We start from the raw sequence: 20516 nt of genomic DNA on the forward strand, positions 1-20516 counted from the left end.
TTCATAGCACAAGCAGTGTTTAGTAAACTCCCATGATATATATTAGTTAAACTTAATTTGGGGGAAGTTTGATTTTCCCTAAAGAAAATGTTTGACTCCTATGTCACATTAAATAGTATGGGACCCAAGTGGGCAATTAGAATAGTGCTTGCAACTTTGTTTGCCTGAAAAGATTCTAATTATGAAGGCCGATTAAAAGCAAAATGTTAAATACCAAGAAGATTTCCCCCATCTGAAGGAATGATAAAACAAGGGAAATAGCTTTTGAAGGGAAAATAGAAGGTTGAGGCGTTTTCTGTGTGCTGGAATGTACCATTTACATTTCTTGAGAGTAATGATAAGAATTAAAATGAAAACAACCTACATGAGAATGGCAAAAGAATTTATAGGACAGAAGGGAAGTGAAAACAGTGCTCTCAGGGTTACAGACTTTTAAAACATTTTGTCATTACCTGTTTCTAGGAGGTAAAGGAGCTCCAAAGCCTTTCTCATAAACCTATTTATGAGAATGTACACACCACACCAGTACATGCAATGGAACAGGGTCCAAAAGCTGTCGTTCATGGGTAAAATTCACCCTTCTTCCAGTTCTCGCATGGACTATGAGTTAAGAATGGTTTTATACTTTAAAGTGGGTGAGGAAACCTATCACAGGAAGACAGTCATTCACGACCCATGAAAATTATATCAAATTCAAATTTTAGTGTCTAAACAAAATGGCTTTGGGAGTTAGCTACACTCTCTATATATAACATCTATGGCTACTTTCACATACAAAGCAGAGTGGAATAAACTATTGACTAGCTGACTCTTCACAGAAAAATAAAAAATCGCTGGTACCTGCATTAGAACTACAATGAACTCATACCCGTGTGAATCTTAGGCTGTGGATAATTGCGGTGGCTCAAACTAAACTCTCAAACATGATGGGGCCATGGGTTTTGGCATTGAAAAATAAAAGAAATTAAAGGAAATGAGGAAAAGAAAATTACACAGATGAAGACAGTACCATTGTATCATTGTTATTTGCTTTAAAAGAAGCCTTCATGATGGAGTCTGCCAAAGTATTAAATCTAGACTTTCTCCGGCTGATTGGTTTGGACTACTGGAAATAATTTAGTAAGATAACTTTGAGGAGGAAATGGGCATATACTGTTTAGACAATAATTCTAATTTGAATCCCTAATAGCCAATTGCCTGTAAGTATATATTAAATTATTATGGGCTCTGTATTAGTCTATTATGTATCATTGAGAATCATATATTTTTACTGTTTAATGTTCTATGAATGTTATGAATGAAGAGACATAGACTTGAGACGTCAGACGTTATATAATCCAGCTTTCCCTACAGTGGCAAAATAATTTTTGCATCCTCCCTACCCATTTTTATATAGCTAAGCTTTTGTGGAAAGCCTATTCTATTTTCAGCAAACTCAAGAATGAAGAGGGTCTTCATTAGCTTCTACCTCAAGTTTATTATGTTCTCCTGGAAGGTAAAAGGTCTACTAATTCTGTGCCCTAGCCATTTAAATATATAAATCCACTGCTGTAGTAACTATAGTGTTTCTTTCCTCCAGACACAATATTCTAACTTCTTTTGACCATTCCTCATCAAGCTTCTTGGTTGACCTTTTTTGAAAAATCACCCTCTTTACCCCAGTCCTTTCCATACAATACTCTAGAAGTGAACTGGCTAGTGAAGAGATGCTGGAACTAACCTAAACCTCAGTTGTGGACAACAGCTTATAAATGTAGTCAGAATTCACAAAACTGTTGTGAGTGTGTGTGTGTGACTCAGTACATTTCATGCCTTTTAAACATGAAATTGTACTAAGCCAATTCTTTATTTTTTTACTTTTACTAGGAATTTGCATTTATCCATATTAAGTGTATTTCCCAGTCCACTGATTTAGGCTCTTTAGATACTTAACTTCTTTAATTTAAGCATAGTTGACACACAATGTTATACGAGTTTCAGTACAACATGGTGATTCAACTTCTCTATACATTGTGCTATAATCACCATAAGTGTAGCTACCCTCTGTCACCATACAACACTATTACAATATCATTGACTGTATTCCCTATGCTGTGCCTTTTATTCTGTGAGTTATTCATTTCATAACTTGAAGCCTATTCTTTAGATACTTTTGAGTATTAACATTCTAAACTCTCATACTATTTATGCAATACTTGTATCATTTCCAAATTGTAAAAGGATATATTACTTGTATTACTTTAAATCACTGAGGAAAATAAACAGTATAAATCAAGAGATCAATTCCTCTTGTCATTAGAGAATTCCTAATAGGCTGAAATGTTCTACTAATTGATTCTCTTTAGGTATCATTCATCAAGTAACCCCAAATCTCCCTGAATGAATCAATATTTTTCTCACATTTTATTTAATAAATTCACAATGATATCATATGGACTTAGAAAAAAATGGTTCTTGTTGAAAAAAAATTGAAAAAAAGAAAAGCAGTGTATTTTAGTGGTTTAAAACATAGATTATGGTGGAAGAATTCTTGGGTTTATATTCCATTTCTACTACTTCTTAGTCATGTGACCTCAGACAAGTTACTTAATATCTCTGTCTTTGTTTGCTTTTCTGTACAATGGGGCTAATGACCCCCTTATTTATTCAGGTCACCATACTGATTACATTAGTGTTTACAACATCTTTCAAAGTTTTTGTACACTGACATTGTCTTCTCCCATTATTTTCTCCCCAAATATTCACAATCATTTGTTTAAAAATAAGTTCTAGAATCTTACAAGAGATTCGTGTCAAACTTTTGAAATAGAGTCACAATTGTATAGTAAGAATTTTCTCTCTTTCTTGTGCAGGCTTCTTCACCTGACAGAAGTGCTGCATTTTACTTTGGGGGAATTCTGCAGTGCATTGGTATAGAAAGCTAATTTTTAAATGCATTTTTTTCAGATTTCATTTTTTTCAGGGATAGTATAGAATTGAGATTGAGAAATTTGGCAACATTCAAATTATTCTACATCTTTGAATAAACATCTTTCTCTCATGCTACATTATGGAGGTTTCTGAGGACAAGGAATATGATTTAAATTTGTTAGTTTTCTCCATTGACCTTTGACTCCTCTTGACTATATGTGTGTGTATGTGTGTGTGAAAGAAAGGCAGAGAGAGAGAGAGATAAGCAGAGACACTTTATGACATTCTCATTTAAAGAATTAAAGATTGAAAAAAATTAAATTCAAGTAAAATTTTGATCCCTAATAATTTTCTTTAAAGCAGGTCCTTAAATAACTATATTAGTAAATAGGACTTTATGTGCATGAAAGTTTAAAATGTTTAAACATTATAAAAACTAGAACCAGAATGACCTGATTCTTAAAGTACATGAAAATCCTAGAGCAATGTCATGTCCCCCATGTTTGTTTAGGTACAGAATAGCTTATTTTGGGGCAATCATAAATAACGCTAGATGTGTGCATTACTTTCAGACATTTTTTCACACACAAAAAACGATTTCATATAATTTTTACTTGGACTTAGAGAAATAGTTAAGTACATTCTCTTAATGTTTATTTGGGTGTTGATATTAAATGTGAAGAAGATGCTTACAGCAAAAGTATTCAAACACAACCACCACTAAATATACCCTACATCAATGTATTTAAACAAATCGTATATGTTTAAATCACTACGTTTGTAATAATGCTAAAAAATAAATTCGTGGTTCACCTTTGAATTCTAGGGAATTGATTCTTTTAAAGGACAAAAGCAAAGGATAAAGGGGTGAAATCAAGCATTTTCCTGACTTTCCCATACAGACTGTTCCTAGGGATCATCATTAATTCACTAGGGGAACTTTTCTGTTCATCTAAATCTTCTGGCCAAAAAAATGAATAAGGAATGGTATAGTTGGAATGTCACCAAATTACCAGTGCTAATGAAGTGGAGTCTAGACCATGATCATCAGTGGGGGCTGGCATCATAAAATGCAGCCAAGCAGACGTTATGTGTTTCTGATGGAGGCATGCAACACCATCTATGAAGAAGTCTCACTGCAAACTCAACTTAAATCAAGCATCCATACTTAACTATGTAGGACATTTAGGGGACTGAGGGACCTAGAGGTGAATGACACCCTTACGGAACTGCATAGGACCGGTTCAGTGTGGTGGTGGCCTCTAACAACATACACAGTGCCTTAACTGGATAAAAATTGGGTTTAAACATTTGTCATGCACAGAGAGAATGATGCCAGTTAATGAATGGCAGCGACGGCCAAGTCAGAAACTTACCTTTTTTCTCTTTCCCTCCTCCCTCTGTTCCCCCTTCCTTGAGTGTGTGAAAAGAGGAAGTCCTATCTTTTAAGATGATAGTGTTTATTATTACATAGGGATGGATTATAATCCCTGAGCCAAGACTATATGTGGTTGTTTGAAGTAACTGTAGGACTTTGTATATTAAAAAATAGTCATCTGAAATTATGAAGATCCCTGAATTTTCATGCAGATGAGGGAAGACATATAGTCCCCTACCACCACTGAATAAGTTCGAAGAGACAGTGGAATAAAACTAAGTTGTTTATGATTACACTCATGGGTTCTACCAGTTTTACGTTTAGAAACATTGAGTATTTCTTGTGTATCATCACAAAAACAAACAAAAAGAGCTATGTAAATATTCCTTGGAACCTCAATTTAGAATTCTGAGTCACGGAATTTTGATGGTGTCTGCCTGACAGACAGAAGGTAGAGACCAGCTGCAAGTATATTAGCATTGTTTACTGTGTCTTCCAGAACTACTTTGAAACATTTTTTCCTGAATCCAGAATCCTATCTCTACTATTTATTTTGTCTGATAATTTTTCCAGAGCAAGGAAATTTAGATGTCACACTTAATCACTGTGCATATATGGTTCTGGACTCCACTAACAACATTTACCGCTTAAGATACACGCTCCATGAGGGAAAGGATTTTCATCAGTTCTGCTTAGTTGTATATATAAGACCAGAGCCTAGGACACTGGCACATATTAGATGTTCAGTAAATGTTCTTTGAATAAATGAATAGGTCTGAGTTGTCTTAAATCTCAGGAGTTTGGGTTATAAAGTGCTAGTCAACTTCAATTTTGTAAGCTAAAAGTTACATCATGATAACATTTAATGTTAGAACTATCCTCTCTCCACTTCTATAACGTAGTCAGTGATGGAATCTCTAACTGATAAACGTATGAAAATCCAGACAATTAAAAAGGGAGGAACATGAAGCTAAATGAAATAATCCTTTAGAGAAATGAATTGTGAGTGGGTTGTGATTATTTAGACTTACATTAAGAAAATATTTTCAGTTGATAAAATATAATGCATTTTGTGATAGACAGGAGGCAGCTGTGGTAATGTAATTTTTAAATATTCAATTGCCCCATGTGTAATACTGAGCATTTTCTACTTTGTGCTTTAGAATTTTGGAATGCACTATTTTGAATTCCACCTTTGATTCTGAATTATCTTGAAGACTAATACTTCTTGCTGTACCCAGAAACAATAAATGCAGCTTTTTCTTTATTGTTATTCTGCTACCATTAGTTTATTAGTATGACCTTTTTTGTGTGTGTGAGAGGGTATTCCTCTTAAATTCTCATTTATTATTGTGGTTGGTTTTATAAAGATGGAACATTGCAAAGGATTGTGTTTTATTGATTGGTGGAGTTATGATGTAGGACTATAAAGCAGCGTGTTGAAGTATTAAATTAAATATTCTTCCTCTTTGTCCTACTTCAGGCCCATCTTGGAGGTTAAAGGGTATTACACAAATGAAATGATAAATCCAGTTTACATAGTTTTCCTATAGACATTGAACTGCTTCTTTCTTATTATGTCTGAATGAAACTCATTATCTATTTTGTTTCAGTAATAATTATGAGATTCTCTCCTAAGCAATTCTTTACTGTCTCCATTATTCTCCATCTTATAGCATACTCTGGAAAGGCAAGCATATAAATATGATAAAAGAATTAAGCTGTTGAAATAAATTAATTTATTGTGCAACAATGTATTCAAATCTTACTTGCTCAGTGGATTTTACTTTAATGAAATTCTTCAAAGAACAATACATCATGTTCCAAAGATTGAAATTATACATTAAGTGAAATGACTGAATATGTTGTGTCTCAATTTACAGAAAGTTTCAATTGAATACTTAGCTTTTAAATAATAAAAATTTGCATAAATTAAAATATTTTCTTTAAATCAAAGTATTAAGTATTGTCTTTGTATTCTTTGTTCTTAGAGAAACAATTATAATTAAAGTAAAAATAAGCTAAAGCTAAATTAAATACAATTTCACCTACATTTTCTAAGCCTTCAATTATGCTTTTAAGATGTATTTTACATTAGATTTAAATCCAGTTTATTTTTTACCTAGTTTAGTATATGATGTTTAGAGTATTTTGAATGTATAAATGAATAAGTGAATAATGCATGAATGAAAGGAATATCAAGGAAAGCTTTGACAGTTAAATATGTTGACTAATGAAATAATTTTTATACTTATGTGGAAAATAAAATAAATAATTGTTTTTAATGGCATAATTATTGTTGCCAAAATGTTATGCATTAAATGTTTAAGTATTTTATGAGTTAAATATCTCAGGAAAAAATCAGTTTCTCATGCTTTCCATTAGCACCAGTAAGAAATCTATTATGACAGGAAACTCAGACTTGCAAAATGACTTTAGAGGGAATGATTTATTTCAAGATTGCACTTTATCTCTGTGCATCCAAACATGTGCCACTGCATATATGATCACTTACATAATTATTATGAGAAATATTAAAACATATTGATGAATTAACATTGTCAAAGTGACTTTTTGAAGAAAATAGAATGGTTAATTTATAAAATTTTAGTTTTAGCAAAGAAAAATATAGAGTGTTCTTGGGGTGCCTGGGTGGCTTAGTCAGTTAAGCATCTGACTCTTGATTTCAGCTCAGGTCACCATCTCATGGTTCATGAGTTCGAGCCCTGCATCAGGTTCTGCGCTGGCAGTGTGGAGCCTGCTTGGGATTCTGTCTGCCTCTCTGCCCCTCTCCCATTAGCTCTCTCTCTCTCTAAATAAATAAATAAATAAATAAATAGATAAATAAACAAACATTATAATATATACATATATTACAATGTTTATATATATAAAGATAATATATAATGATATAATTATTATATATTATAATATATAATGATAATATGTATATTATCATTATATAATATATTAATATATATAATATAATATTATATAATGATAATATATAATGATAGTATATAATGTTTATATATATAAACATTTTGTTCAATATATATATACATATATATACACACCGATATGTATATATATATATATATATATATATATATATATATATATATATACTTTTCTTTTTCAAATACATACCGTGTACTTTTGTGTGTGAGAGCCAGATGTATGAGGAATTGACCTTTAAAGTATAGACAAATTTGTGTTCTCTTTATTAGAATTCTTAGAAATCAAGATTAAACTCCTTTTAGTGTATCTCTGGTCATTTATGCAGTTAGCTGTAGCATAACTTATTAATACATTTATACAGACTATAAAAGAATTGTATACAGTATTATACATAAAGGATTAAGAATGCTTTTTCCAAGATATATCTGAATAGCTACTGGAAAAACACATTAAGTACAGTGGTGTTTCAAGCAGTTAAGTACATGACCTTATTGCCGTTTGGGGGAGGGGAGAGGGTAACAAATTGTGGGATATTTGTGCAGTTGAATATATACAACAGTAGAAAAGAGTAAATTAATGACACATGCAATATCAGGGATGAATCTCAAAGACCATTTTGTTGTGAAGAAGCCAGAAACAAAGAATTTACTGTATGATTTCATTTTTATGAAATTCTAGAACCAGAAAATCTACTCTACGGTGATAGAATTCAGAAAGTGGTTGTTTATGAGAATCAGAGGAATTGACTGGAAAAGGGCATAAGAAATCTTTCTGGGGTTATGGGAATGTTCTAGATCTTGACAGAACTCATTAAACTGAACACATAATAAATGTATAGTTTGCTTCATAATTTAGGGTAGAAGTGAATGTTAAAAAGAAAAGGATTTATAATTGCAATTAGAAGATAGGAAGTAACATTCAGCATCCAGTTATGAATTCTCTATTCTTTTAAATCATGTATCTTTTTGTTTTTTAGAAACTTAGGTTATTTGTTTGCTGTGTGGACTAAAGAACTCAGGTCATTTAGAAGTATACCTTCTTTGATTTATTTAGTTTGGAAAAATAACTGATATGTTGTTCATTTTTGTGTTTTTTGAGACATAGATTTAAAAATAGTTTGAATTTTTTTAAATGGTTTATTATTTATTTTTGAGACAGAGAGAGGGGCAGAGAGAAAGGGAGACATAGAATCCAAAGCAGGCTCCAGATACTGAGCTGTCAGCACAGAGCCTGATGCGGGGCTCAAACTTACAAGCTGTGCGATCATGACCTGAGCAGAAGTCAGACGCTTAACTGGCTGAGCCACCCAGGTGCCCCAATTCCAAAATATTTTCACCTCCAAATTGCACAGTTGGATACCATCTTATATTGGTATCCCTTAGTATAACAAATGTATGATGTGTCATAAACTTCCCTGAACAAGTTAATTGTAAATATTAATATTGAGGGGTTATGTCTTCCTCTTTCCTCTCTTCTGCCCCACTTCTCTCTCTTGCTTATTTTCGGTCTTTCAAATGCAACCCCACGTTACTCGGGTAGGACAATATATTGTGTCAGGTTTACATTTACCTACATACCAGTTTTGCTGTTTGTAGAAAATAGAACACTTAACCTCTAATCAATTAAGGTAAAGGGCTAGTGTTATATAATATTGATACTACATCTCTCCTGTGGGAGGTTTTAATTGTCCTTTACAGAAACCAACCCACACACTTTAGATTAGTCCAAAAGCTCCTCAAGTTCAAAATGTTATCTTTACAACAAGATTCTAATATGCATTGAAACTCTTGAAAGATTTTAGTTGTTGTTGTTGTTGTTGTTGTTGTTGTTGTTGTTGTTTCTCTTTTCCTTTGTTTTGGCTACAGTATTGAGAGACCTCTCAAATCTTTGGTCATGAAGTTTCTTATGGGACTACTTTTATTCCATGGAATATATATAATGGGAAACTGGTTTAGGCATGAATTTTGGAAGAGGGCTTGGTCATTTTTTCTGGTTATTTTCGTTTTCTTTGTCATGCTTTTTCAAAAATTAAGACTTCGCATATATGTGGAAGATGTTTATCAACAATGTTCAGGACTGAAAAATTAAACAGGAATGAGACCAGCAGTGCTCACTTTTAAATGCACATTAAAATCACCTGGAGTCTTAAAAATATACTGATGTCTGGGCTCTACTTCTGATTCAGTGTATATAGCTGCTGTATCAAAGCACCATCAACTGGGTGGTTTAAAACAACAGAAATGTATACTTTCACATTCTAGAGGCCCGAAGTCTGCAATCAAGATGTCAGCATTGCCGTGCTTCCTCTGAGATCTAGGTAGAATTATTCCTTGTCTCTCCATAGCTTCTGGTGGTTGCTGGAAATCCTTGGCATTCTTAGTAACTCAGTTCTAAAGTCCAATTCTGCCTCTCTATTCATAGGACATTTTCTCTCATTTCTTCACAATGTCTTCTTGTAAGGACACGGGTCATGTTGGATTAAAAGCCCACCCTACTCCTGTATGACCCCATTTTAACTAATTACAGCTGCAAAAAAACTTCTTTGCAAATGAAGTCACATTCTTAGGTACTGGGGATCAGGACTGCACTCTTTTTGGGGACACAATTCATCCCCTAATCCTCAGTAAACCAGAATCTCTGGGTGCAAAGCCCAGACATAGGCATGTTTAAGAACTTCCCAGGTGATTCTAATGCAAAGCAGGAATGGGAACCATCCTAATGGGAATCTGACCAGACCAATGGGGCCTCTGAGACCAAAGATATGCATGACCCTCATTCTCACTGGTCAGTTGACCTCTCACAAGTTAGTTATATTTTAGAACTTTTTTTTTCTTTTATATTTTTTAAAGCCTGCTCTCTTAATATTTGCATTTTTGCACCTGAATAAGTATTTATTTATTCATTTATTTAATTTTATTTATTACATATGTAGTTTGCTTTTAACCATTCAAATATTTATTAATTATGGAAAAGACAGCTCCTCAAGGCCTATGTGCCTTGATGTCTGAAGGTATAAATATATTACTGCTCAAAGAAGAAAATGTTAATAAGTAGGTATCTTATTTAATCTGTAACACCATAATAGTTCATTGGAGGCAGTTATATGATATATTTGCACATTAGTTTAAGGGGGAAGGTTCAGGGCTTGGCAGGGGAGATATGGAATGGGATGTGTTAACAAAATAGTATCAGGAAATACAATACCAAGTTTCCCTGGGCTACAACTAATATGTATTTCATGAATTTCCCCTAATACATATATGTGGTTGAATTGGAGCTAAGGGAAGGGGGTAGTCTGAGAATTATTTGAATCAAACAAAATTATTCCAATGTTAAATAATAATCGATTTCTATGATGCCTTAAAATGTGACCATCCAAGTGTGTCCAGAGCAGTGCCATGATGAAATAGCTGTGAATAACTCCTCTGGTATTGTTACTATGGTCTGTCACATTGATAATTTGTGTGCTAAATGATCCTTAGACACTGCTGAAGCGATAGAATCTAGGGATTTCTTTAAATTGATAATTGTCTAGAATTGAAACCTGCTTTGTTCTGTTGTTTTGTGTTGTCTAATAGGCTCTAAAATGGTTGTCTTCTGGGGCACCTGGGTGGCTCAGTCTTTTAAGCATCGGACTCTTGATTTAGGCTCAGGTCATGATCACGGGGGTCATGGGGTGGAGCCCCATGTTGGGCTCCATCCTGACAGTGTGGAGCCTGCTTAGGATTATCTCTCTCCCTCTCTCTGTGTCCCTCCTCTTCCTCTCTCTCTCTCTCTCCCACTTGATGAGTAAGTAAGCTTAAAAAAATAAAAATGAAAGGATTGCCTTCTTGGGCTCCTTTTTTATCCAAAGAGGGGATTGGCATCTGCTGATCTGCTTGCCTGTAGAACCAGTTTGCTAACTCGTCTTTCCCTACTTTGGCTTTGTTCAAATGAAAGGTTAAAATGTCAGCGAAGGATGAATTTATTTCCTTGGCATTTCTACAGTACTGCATTAACGAAAATCAACACTCGCGAAGGAGGTCAAGTTCCCATGTATTTACCTCTTCTCTCCCCCGATTCTTTCCCGCGGTGCCCCAGGAGCGAGTCCCAGACAGCCCTTCGCCTGCACCCTCTCTGGAGGAGGGCCGGAGGCCTGGCAGCCACCCATCATCACACCGCAGCAGCAGCGTGTCCAGCTCCCCAGCACGGACCGAGAGCTCTTCTGACAGAATCCGTAGGTCTCATACTTCTACTTGTCACCATTTTAAACTTTATTAGGTGCAGCTGGCTTTTCTAATCAAAATGCCCTCATTCCAAATAGATCTCAGATGTATCATGTTCTGAAGCTCTGTAGCAATAGCCATCTCTCAAAATTATGTTTCCCAGTTTGCAATATCATGAGGTATGGTACTACATTAACAGGTTCTGATATAAACTCCCTCTCCTTGATGCCACACATAAAGATTTGAGCTATGAAACAGAGAAAGTAACCTTCCAGATTAGTTTCTGAAGTAAACACCTCCAGCTCACAGGTAGCTAGTGGCTAGGTATATGGCTTAGGGATTATTCAACTTTATTCCTTTGTCCCCTCCTCCCCCCCCCCCCCCAGTTCTTGAAATTTATCCATTTTCAGAATTCACCCCTGCGTTGAGAAAAATATCCACAGAGAGAAATAAAAGTAAGTAACAGTCAAAACGATAGACTTAAAAAAATTGCTTTGTCATTCTTATGACCACTGGATGGAAGAATTTTAAATTGTTTACATTTTAGGATTTGAATTAGTAAGTCAATGATGCATATCATTGTCAGATATTATTATTAAATTCTAAAGAGCAGGGGCTCTATTGTATTTCATGATAACGTTTTTAGATATTTAACCAAGAAAATCAAGAGTAAAGTTAAAAATACCATTCAATGAACTGGTTATTTTGTATCTGTATTTTGTGTTAAGAATCTAATACTTTTCTTCCAATAAAATGAACATATTAACAGTGACTATATCAGTTGACAGAATCAATATCCATTGTATCCTTTCCAAGATTTAGTTAATTTGAAGGAATCATGTTTGTGGTGTGAACTATATCTAATTACACATAACTTACTGAAGTTATTTGGTTGTTGAAAATATTTTTATAATAGGAAAAACATTTGCTACAAAGTGTCTTTATAAATCATAAAGAATGTTTGCATAAAGCAGAAATCCTTAACATGAATATTATTGAGATAGATAACAAATATTAGGTTAAATTGTATGTAATACAATTATTTAAAAAGTAGTTAATTATTGATAATTATATAGTTCAACATAATTCTAAATATGAGTACTTGATTTGGCCTGTCTAGAACATATTTCCCTAATTTTGTAAGAGATGATAATCACTGTGTATTAATAAAAGTGAAAATACAAAAGGCCATATTTCATTTTTCATTTTTTTTTTCATTTGATAACCATTCCAAATCAATGACATTTGATGGGGCTGGCAAACTTTAATTCCCAAAGTTTGGTTTCGTTAAAACAATTTCTCATATAAAATATTTTCTGTATGCTTATGTGCAGTGCTGATATTAGATTTTATGATGCATATTCATTTCATTTTTTATGCTTTTATAAGATGTCGTCAGTGAAAAGACACTGTCCTAGAGAAAGAAAAATATTTTTTCATGACACTTAGATGGAAATTATGGGCAGGTAGGGAACAATTTGAAATAATTTTGTTATACATTCATGTTTTAAACTAATCATTGTATTCTTTTTTATTCTTGAAAGAACAAAGGAGAAATTTTTGTATGCTTGGACTACCATGATTGTCCAAATGGAAATACGTACACATGCACACAAATGCATGCACACACACACACACATATGCAAATACATGTTCACATATGTGCATATTTTAAATGTGTTTTTTTGAAAATTAGACTAACAGACATTTCAAAAATAATACAAAAAATTCTTTCACACTCGTTACACATATTCACCCAATCATCAGTATCTCTGAAAGAGATATTGGCCTAATGGCACTTTAATGTTCCTATCGTGGACATCATATTCTTTACCTCACATACATCATTGTTTATGTTCTAGAAACAAGGAATTTCTCTTACATAACCACAGAGCATTAATCAAAATCAGGAAATTAAGATTATTATAGTGCCATTCTCTAAACTATAAATCTTTTTCAAATTTCACCAACTTTCCCACTATTATTGATTTTTTATTTTTTTTCTCACTAGTATTTTTAATAGCAAAAGATTTTCTTTACTGGTCCAAAAGCCAACCCAGGATCACGTGTTGCAATTACTTGTCATATTCCTTTAGTCTCTTTTAATCTGGAGCCATTCCTCAGTCTTTTTGGTCTTTCAGTATCTTGATATTTTTTAAAGAATATAGGCCATTTATTTTGTAGAACTTCCCTCAGATTGGATGTTTTTGTTTTCTCATGATTAGACTTAAGTTAGGAAATTTTGGCAAGGATCACAGAAGCATGATAGCATGCCCTTGGTGTATCATTCCAGGAGACATTTGTTTTCCCCATACTTGTCATAATTATCTCTTGGTTAAGGTGGTAAATACTAGATTTCTCTGCTGTAAAGTTACTCTTTTTTTTAAACCTTTGTAAGTAATAAGTAACAATAATAAGTCTTGTGAGGAAACATATTAAGACTACATGGATATTATATTTTTCATCAAACTTTCACTCCACTCCTTTTAGAATCATCTGCATTCTATTGTGTGAAGATTCTTCCTTCACACAATTATTGCTATGGTGATTTCCAAATGATAATTCCTAATATAGTTTTATGATATTTTCAAAAAAAAATCTTATTTTTTCAGAGAAGGTAAGTTTTTATGGAATATGTATTCATCCAACTAGGATTTTCATGGGCAATTTATTAAGAAATTTATTGACTGGATTTTGAAAATCATAAGGGTGTTTTGTTATCTACTTTATTATTTCAGCAGTTACAGGTTACTATCACTACTTCAAGAAAGCAATTATTATTTTTATTCATTCAGCCATTTAATAGATATTAATTGGGCACTTGTATATTCAAGTTTGAGTTCAAATCCAAATTTTAAAGAAGTACTTTGGTATCTATGAAACCTTGTGTTTTATTGACTAGTATAGATTATGAATATTGAAACAGTTATTTCAGTGCCTTAACTTGTTGAAAGCTAACAGCTTTTAGTGCTCATAGTGTAATGGCCATTCAAAAGTATTCCAGATATTAAAAATATTATATTCTTTGTGAAATAAAAATAAGATAAGATAAAATGTTTTCATTTCCACTATTTTTCTTATTCTTAAGATTATCATGGTTACCAATTCTCAGTATTCTTAGAGTTAGATTATAATACCAATTTAGACCATCATATTTTAGTTATTTTTGGGTCCAAATGAGTTTAATTAATTTGTTCGAACATTGTGTGTTATGGTGTTTCTGTCTTTGTTCTTTTGTTTCGGGCTTGACAGCTGTCCATCAGAATGGGTTGTCCATGAACCAGATGCTGATGGGTTTATCACCAAACGTCCTCCCTGGGCCCAAAGAGGGAGATTTGGCTGGTCATGATATGGGACATGAATCGAAAAGGATGCATATTGAGAAAGGTAATATATGATTATGTGGCCTTGATTTTCCTGTTCAACATGTGGACTAGATTTTAATCATAGAATGAGTGATTCAATCCCACAAAAGATGGCATATAAACATGTTAAAAACCTGTAATATTAGGTAAATATTAAGCCTCTTCAGCAAAAAAGAAGTATGAATGTAAATCTGCTGTTTTTCCTTACATACAACAGGTAGGTGATAATTTACTTTCCAGTACCTTTAAAATGTGGACAGTTTATTTTAATTGTTATCACTGAGTTTCCAAAGACCTACTGTTTGTCTTTCTCAATGTTACTAGGGCCAATTGTCATTTTTATTTACCTGATAGAGCTACGATAACATAGAAGCATTATTTTGAATATGTTTGGTTTCAAATATACATGATCGTTGGATCAATGAGGAAATAGAAGTGAATCTTACCAAACAATGTACTAGCAGCATTTCAAAACTTAACAGAAGACCATTGGGGGAGGGGAAGGGAGAAAAAAAAAGTTACAGAGAGGGAAGGAGGCAAACCTAAGAGACTCTTAAAAACTGAGAATAAACTGAGGGTTGATGGGGGGGCGGGAGGGAGGGAGGGGAAAGGGGTTGATGGGCATTGAGGAGGGCACCTATTGGGATGAGCACTGAGTGTTGTATGGAAACCAATTTGACAATAAATTTTGAATTAAAAAAATAAAAAAATATTATATGTAACAAATAACAAAGCCCAGATTGTGTAAAGCTGAAAGTTTCCTATTTGTATTTCATTTGTATCACCCTAATCCATTTTCACAGGCAGATATTGGTATTTTCATGTCCTATTTCATAAAATACTTTCATGAAGAAATTTAAATATTATTTTGGCATGTTAAAAATTTGTGCTAGAGGTGCAAATTTAGTGTTTCAAATAGTAAGGTTTGAATTGTGATTATAAGAATTCTTCCACATCTTTTTCATCTTAATTTAATATTTTTAAATTTTATTAATATAGACTGGGTACTTTGACTGTCTTTTGACATGAATAGCAAATAATCAGCGTTATAAAAAGGATTAACTCTTTGGAAAACATAAACACACCAAAAGCACAATTAGCTGTCAAAAAGGAAAATAAATAAAATCGGGTATTTAATGATCAAACAGAAAGAAATGATTAGAGAAAGACAAAGTTAGGGTGGGGCAACTTTTTAGAAAAAGACTATTCACAAAAAGTAAAAATGCTTATATGAAACTTTTTTCCATTCAACATACAAACAGTCATGCTGAGCCTTTGGGGAGAAAGAGTACATTATTTCTACAAATTAGATTATCTGCATGGGGTGCCTGGGTGGCTCAATAGGTTAAGCGTCTGACTTCAGCTCAGATCATGATCTCACACTCTGTGAGTTCGAGCTCCACGTCAGGCTCTGTGCTGACAGCTCAGAGCCTGGAGCCTGCTTCAGATTCTGTGTCTCCCTCTCTCTCTGCCCCTCCCCTGATCATGCTCTGCCTCTCTCTGTCTCAAAAATAAATAAAAACATTTAAAAAAAAATTTTTAAAAGATTATCTGCATTATGGAATGTCAGTGAGAAAATGATAATCTTTTCTAGGTGCCAATATGTCAAAGTCTAGGCATAATTGAGAGCAGCATTAAGGCAACTTTTTAATTTTTCATTTTGAAATTTGATATCAAATGCTATTACTAAGCTAGATGGACTATATGCAATGCATCAGTGAGCTAGATGGTCTCTAAATATGTAATTCTATTTTTTCACAAGCTCTTCTTTAGCAATGAATAAAAATATTTTATATATTGTACCTTACATATATTTTGACAATTTTGACAATTTTGATTTTATATTTGATCAAAACCTCTTTGTAGAAATATAAAAAAATAGCATCATGAGAAAATAGAAAGCTTCATAGGAGATGTAAATTTTAAGTAAAAATATTTAAATATAAGAATTCATTGTATAAGTTAAGCAACCATTCTCCATCAGGGTTCTGTGAAAGAAGAAAGTCCTACAGAAAATGATTGAGTCATTCATTTCTCAATTTTCCCATGGATACTACATAGCTGATTTCACATGGAATGCATAAGGGGGAAGTTATTTTATGACATATAATAGATGTCGAGATATTAGGGCTTAATTTTTTTCCAGAACCTAATGGAGAAGGGCTGGGTGTAAAATATCAAAGCCCAAAGGTGGTAGTGATTAGAATAGTGAGTTCCACTGGAATTTTTGGTAGAGAGCTTTGTACAAACTGATACTTCAAGTTGAGTTTCCCTACTATTTCCATAACTATTTTTTTCAAGAGTCATGAGTTCTATCTGTCTATTTTTAAAATTATTATTATAATTTTACCACCATGGAGCCTTTCCTGAAATACCATACTGGGTTGATTGAGGGAGTCCACTTCTGGTTTTCCTATAGGCCTGCTCCAAAAATCTTCACTACAATATTTGCCTTGTTTTTTGGAAATTACTTTTTCATTGGTCTGCTCCAAATACAAGGCTATAAACTCCTTGGAGTTATCTGTATATTACATTTTCTAGGCAATCTATGAATCCATACTGATCTGGGATGAATCATTAGGAGATTCTAAGTGATAGTAAAAGAAAGTAAAAACAACTATAAAGATTATACTCTTTAAGGAGTAATAGGATGGGAAAGGTATAATTATATAACTTCTAGAAGCTACATTTACATGAAATGGTAGAAGGTTCTGAAGATGATCTATACAAAAACTTTCTATATCATTAATGGTACTTCTTATCATATTGAAATTTTGCTGTCAGAATAAAGACCTTGACTATATGCCCAAGGTTTTCCAGTATTTTAATGTGTATTTTATAAAGGAAAATAAATGTTTATTTTAATATTCTTCCTAGGAATATAAAACTACCATTGGACTCATGATTTCAAATGTAGGTATATGATCATAGAAATTGTGATTGATGTTAATACTATTATAGTAAGTGTTTTATGTTGCTCTTTTTTTTATATATACTCTCTCACTTTTATCTAGTTTTCAGCATACTGAATTAATAGTAAATATTCATGGTTTTCCAGATTGATAGAGTCTACTAAATTAAAAATTGTTTTCTTTCATCACTACATTTGTCATGTGCCTCATACTAGCCCTGTAACTTTCTTACTACACATATCTGTATTAAAACAAGTGACTTAATTTAGAGACATTTGTAGAGAAATTAATTATATGTTTGTGTCATTTTAGGCGCAAACTTCTATATGCAATTTGCTGCTTACCACTTTAAATCATTCAAAAGATAATAATTCTTTAGAAAACATTGATTTTAAAAATAGATACCAAAATTAATTTGTATGCTGAGAATCACTGTGGTCTAAAGTCTTAATCATCAGTAATATTTAAGCACTTTTAAATCTTCTTAATATTAAAAAAACTATCAACTCCACTCTATTAGAATATTTAAGTCACCGTTAACTGAAGGTATTTAAATTCAGAAGTCCTAGCTGCTGAATAAATTCACTCCTTATTTTTAAAAATAAAAACACTAATAGGTTTTTGAAACTTGGAAGAATGTAAGGTACATTCAAAATATAAATGTGAAAAACAGCTTGGTATAGTATATCAAGAAGTAATAGACATAATAATGTATCAGTCATCCCAAGTTTAAGGAGAAATCCTTTTGCTATTATAAACTTTGACTAAGATAAGGACTTTGTCAAAGATACGTGCTTAGGAAAACTGGTAGAGCTCAGAGCTCCAAAACCAATGTTATGTCTTCTGACTTTTACAGATTCCAGGTTCTATTGAGCTTTCTGGATTTTAAAATCATTGCTGATCTTTTCCCTCCTTCTAAATTTCGTGGAGTAGGCAGTAATAATTGATATTTGAATTGTATAAGCAGACTCATTGTTTCTTTATGTGGAAACTGTCTATTCCCTGCATATTTGTCCATTGATACTAATGTACAATGTTACTCTCTCATACATAATTTGTTTCTTGTTTTTTTCTCAAATCGCTGCTATTTTCAACACATTTTAGAGCATGTTTTCTACCTTCATATTGTCTCATATGCACATTTTTTATTATTATGAAATTTAATTTTTTAATTAAAAATTAAGTTGCATATATGCAAAAATCAAATATATGATACAGATAAGCTTATAGTATCAGCTTTCCCCAATTATAGAAAACTTAAGCATGTATAGTTGAACTATTAAATATCTATTTACATTAATGTATTTCAGTCTTGGACTGAGTATGCCAAAATGACACAATGAATTGATAAATATCTACCAAATGCCAGAATAGTAAACCAGATGAAATGCAAAAACTTTCTCTGTCCCTTTTTCTCTCCTTTGTTGCTATACATTTTTACTTAATATGTATCCTCATTTTCCCTATACTTGAGTCTTTTCCCCTTATTTGTTTTCACGAAAAAACATGAAAACTTTCCTTTGTTGGTGACTCTTGAGGACTTTCTTTCATTGGTGACTCATGCCATTTTAGAAGCAGAAATAATTTAAGAAGCAGCAGGAAATACAGGGGATTTGCTTCAGGCCATAAAACATTTCTTTTGTGGCATATTTTGTTTGGTTGGCAATGCTCAAGATTTCCAATGGTTAGCATACTTGTATAAAAGGTTTCTTTTGGTGTTCTTAATTTAAGGACAGGGCACTAAAAGCAAAAAAGTAGTTAGCAACCTGGCCGTATGGGGATTTCCTCTTGTTAATGTTTTATTCTTAGCCTCCAACCATATAGATTATTTTCCTACAAAACATCTTTTTTTAATGACTATGTCATTGCTTTTCTCAAGTTTGTGGAAATGATTTTTTTGAAGGGTATTTCCTTTTGCACATTTCTCAATGTTTAAAAATTCTAATTTTACTTGAATTAGGATTGAGTCTTCAAAAATAGCCTTCCTTTAAATTCTAGATTGACATCACACAAATTAATGGTAAATATTATTTTGTTTTACCCACATATATCACAAATCTTAACCTGTTAGTATCTCATGTTACTATATAGAAGTATATAGAGTAAAAGCCCCTTTTCTATAGAAATTTCTGTATTTTGATAATGTTAAAGTACATAGGGCCTTGAGTATTTTCATTTTAAAATTCCAACAGTGTAACTTTTCCTTCACTTTCATTCTTAAGATAAAATTTCTCTTGGCATCTCTCAAAGCCTTTTATAAAATATTCTCCCTAAACACTTCCTAATGTGACTTTACCCTTCAGTTTCTAAGCATGTGAGTTAAAGGTATTGAACTTAATAATGATACTTTTAATTCATAACAGTAGGCAATAACAAATTTCTCTGAATTCCAGAGTTCTTTCTTAAGCAGATGGCAGATTGCACATGCAAAGTCAAACTTAGGTGAAATTTTATGAAGGCACTGGTTTATTATTTTATGAATTATAATTCGAGAAGCAGAACTTGCTGTAACACTTCAATAATAACTTAAGAAAATCCTACTATGTGAATCCTATGACATACCTGTAATATAAAATATGGGTTTTAGTGTTTATTAGGTTTTTCTCTGTGCATCTTGCTGACTGTTCTGTCCCACTGAACTTTTAGGTTTCTCAAATATCTTCTGTCCTTTCCCAGATGATACAGTTTTGGGTTTTTTTGTTTTTTTTTTTGTTTTTGTTTTTGTTTTTACCTGGGATGTATATTCCTTTTATTCATTAGTGCTCAGCCCAAAACTCTTCTGGGC

The 20516-nt window shown here is 32.7% G+C and overlaps 1 protein-coding gene across 2 annotated transcripts in view; it reads left to right on the forward strand.

Annotated features, from left to right (window-relative positions):
• The window catches only part of DACH1 (dachshund family transcription factor 1), a 438758-nt gene that overhangs the window by 309257 nt on the left and 108985 nt on the right, over window positions 1–20516 (forward strand). The window contains exons 5-7 of one of the 2 annotated variants that reach the window (XM_060637011.3): window positions 11330–11465; window positions 11865–11909; window positions 14707–14841. In XM_060637011.3, coding sequence (XP_060492994.3) covers window positions 11330–11465; window positions 11865–11909; window positions 14707–14841 — 316 coding nt within the window. The remainder of the gene's footprint in view (window positions 1–11329; window positions 11466–11864; window positions 11910–14706; window positions 14842–20516) is intronic. The other variant, XM_060637012.3, reaches the window with a different exon arrangement.

The sequence above is a fragment of the Panthera onca genome, chromosome A1, assembly GCF_046562875.1.
Source record: "Panthera onca isolate mPanOnc1 chromosome A1, mPanOnc1 haplotype 2, whole genome shotgun sequence".
Lineage (NCBI taxonomy): Eukaryota > Metazoa > Chordata > Mammalia > Carnivora > Felidae > Panthera > Panthera onca.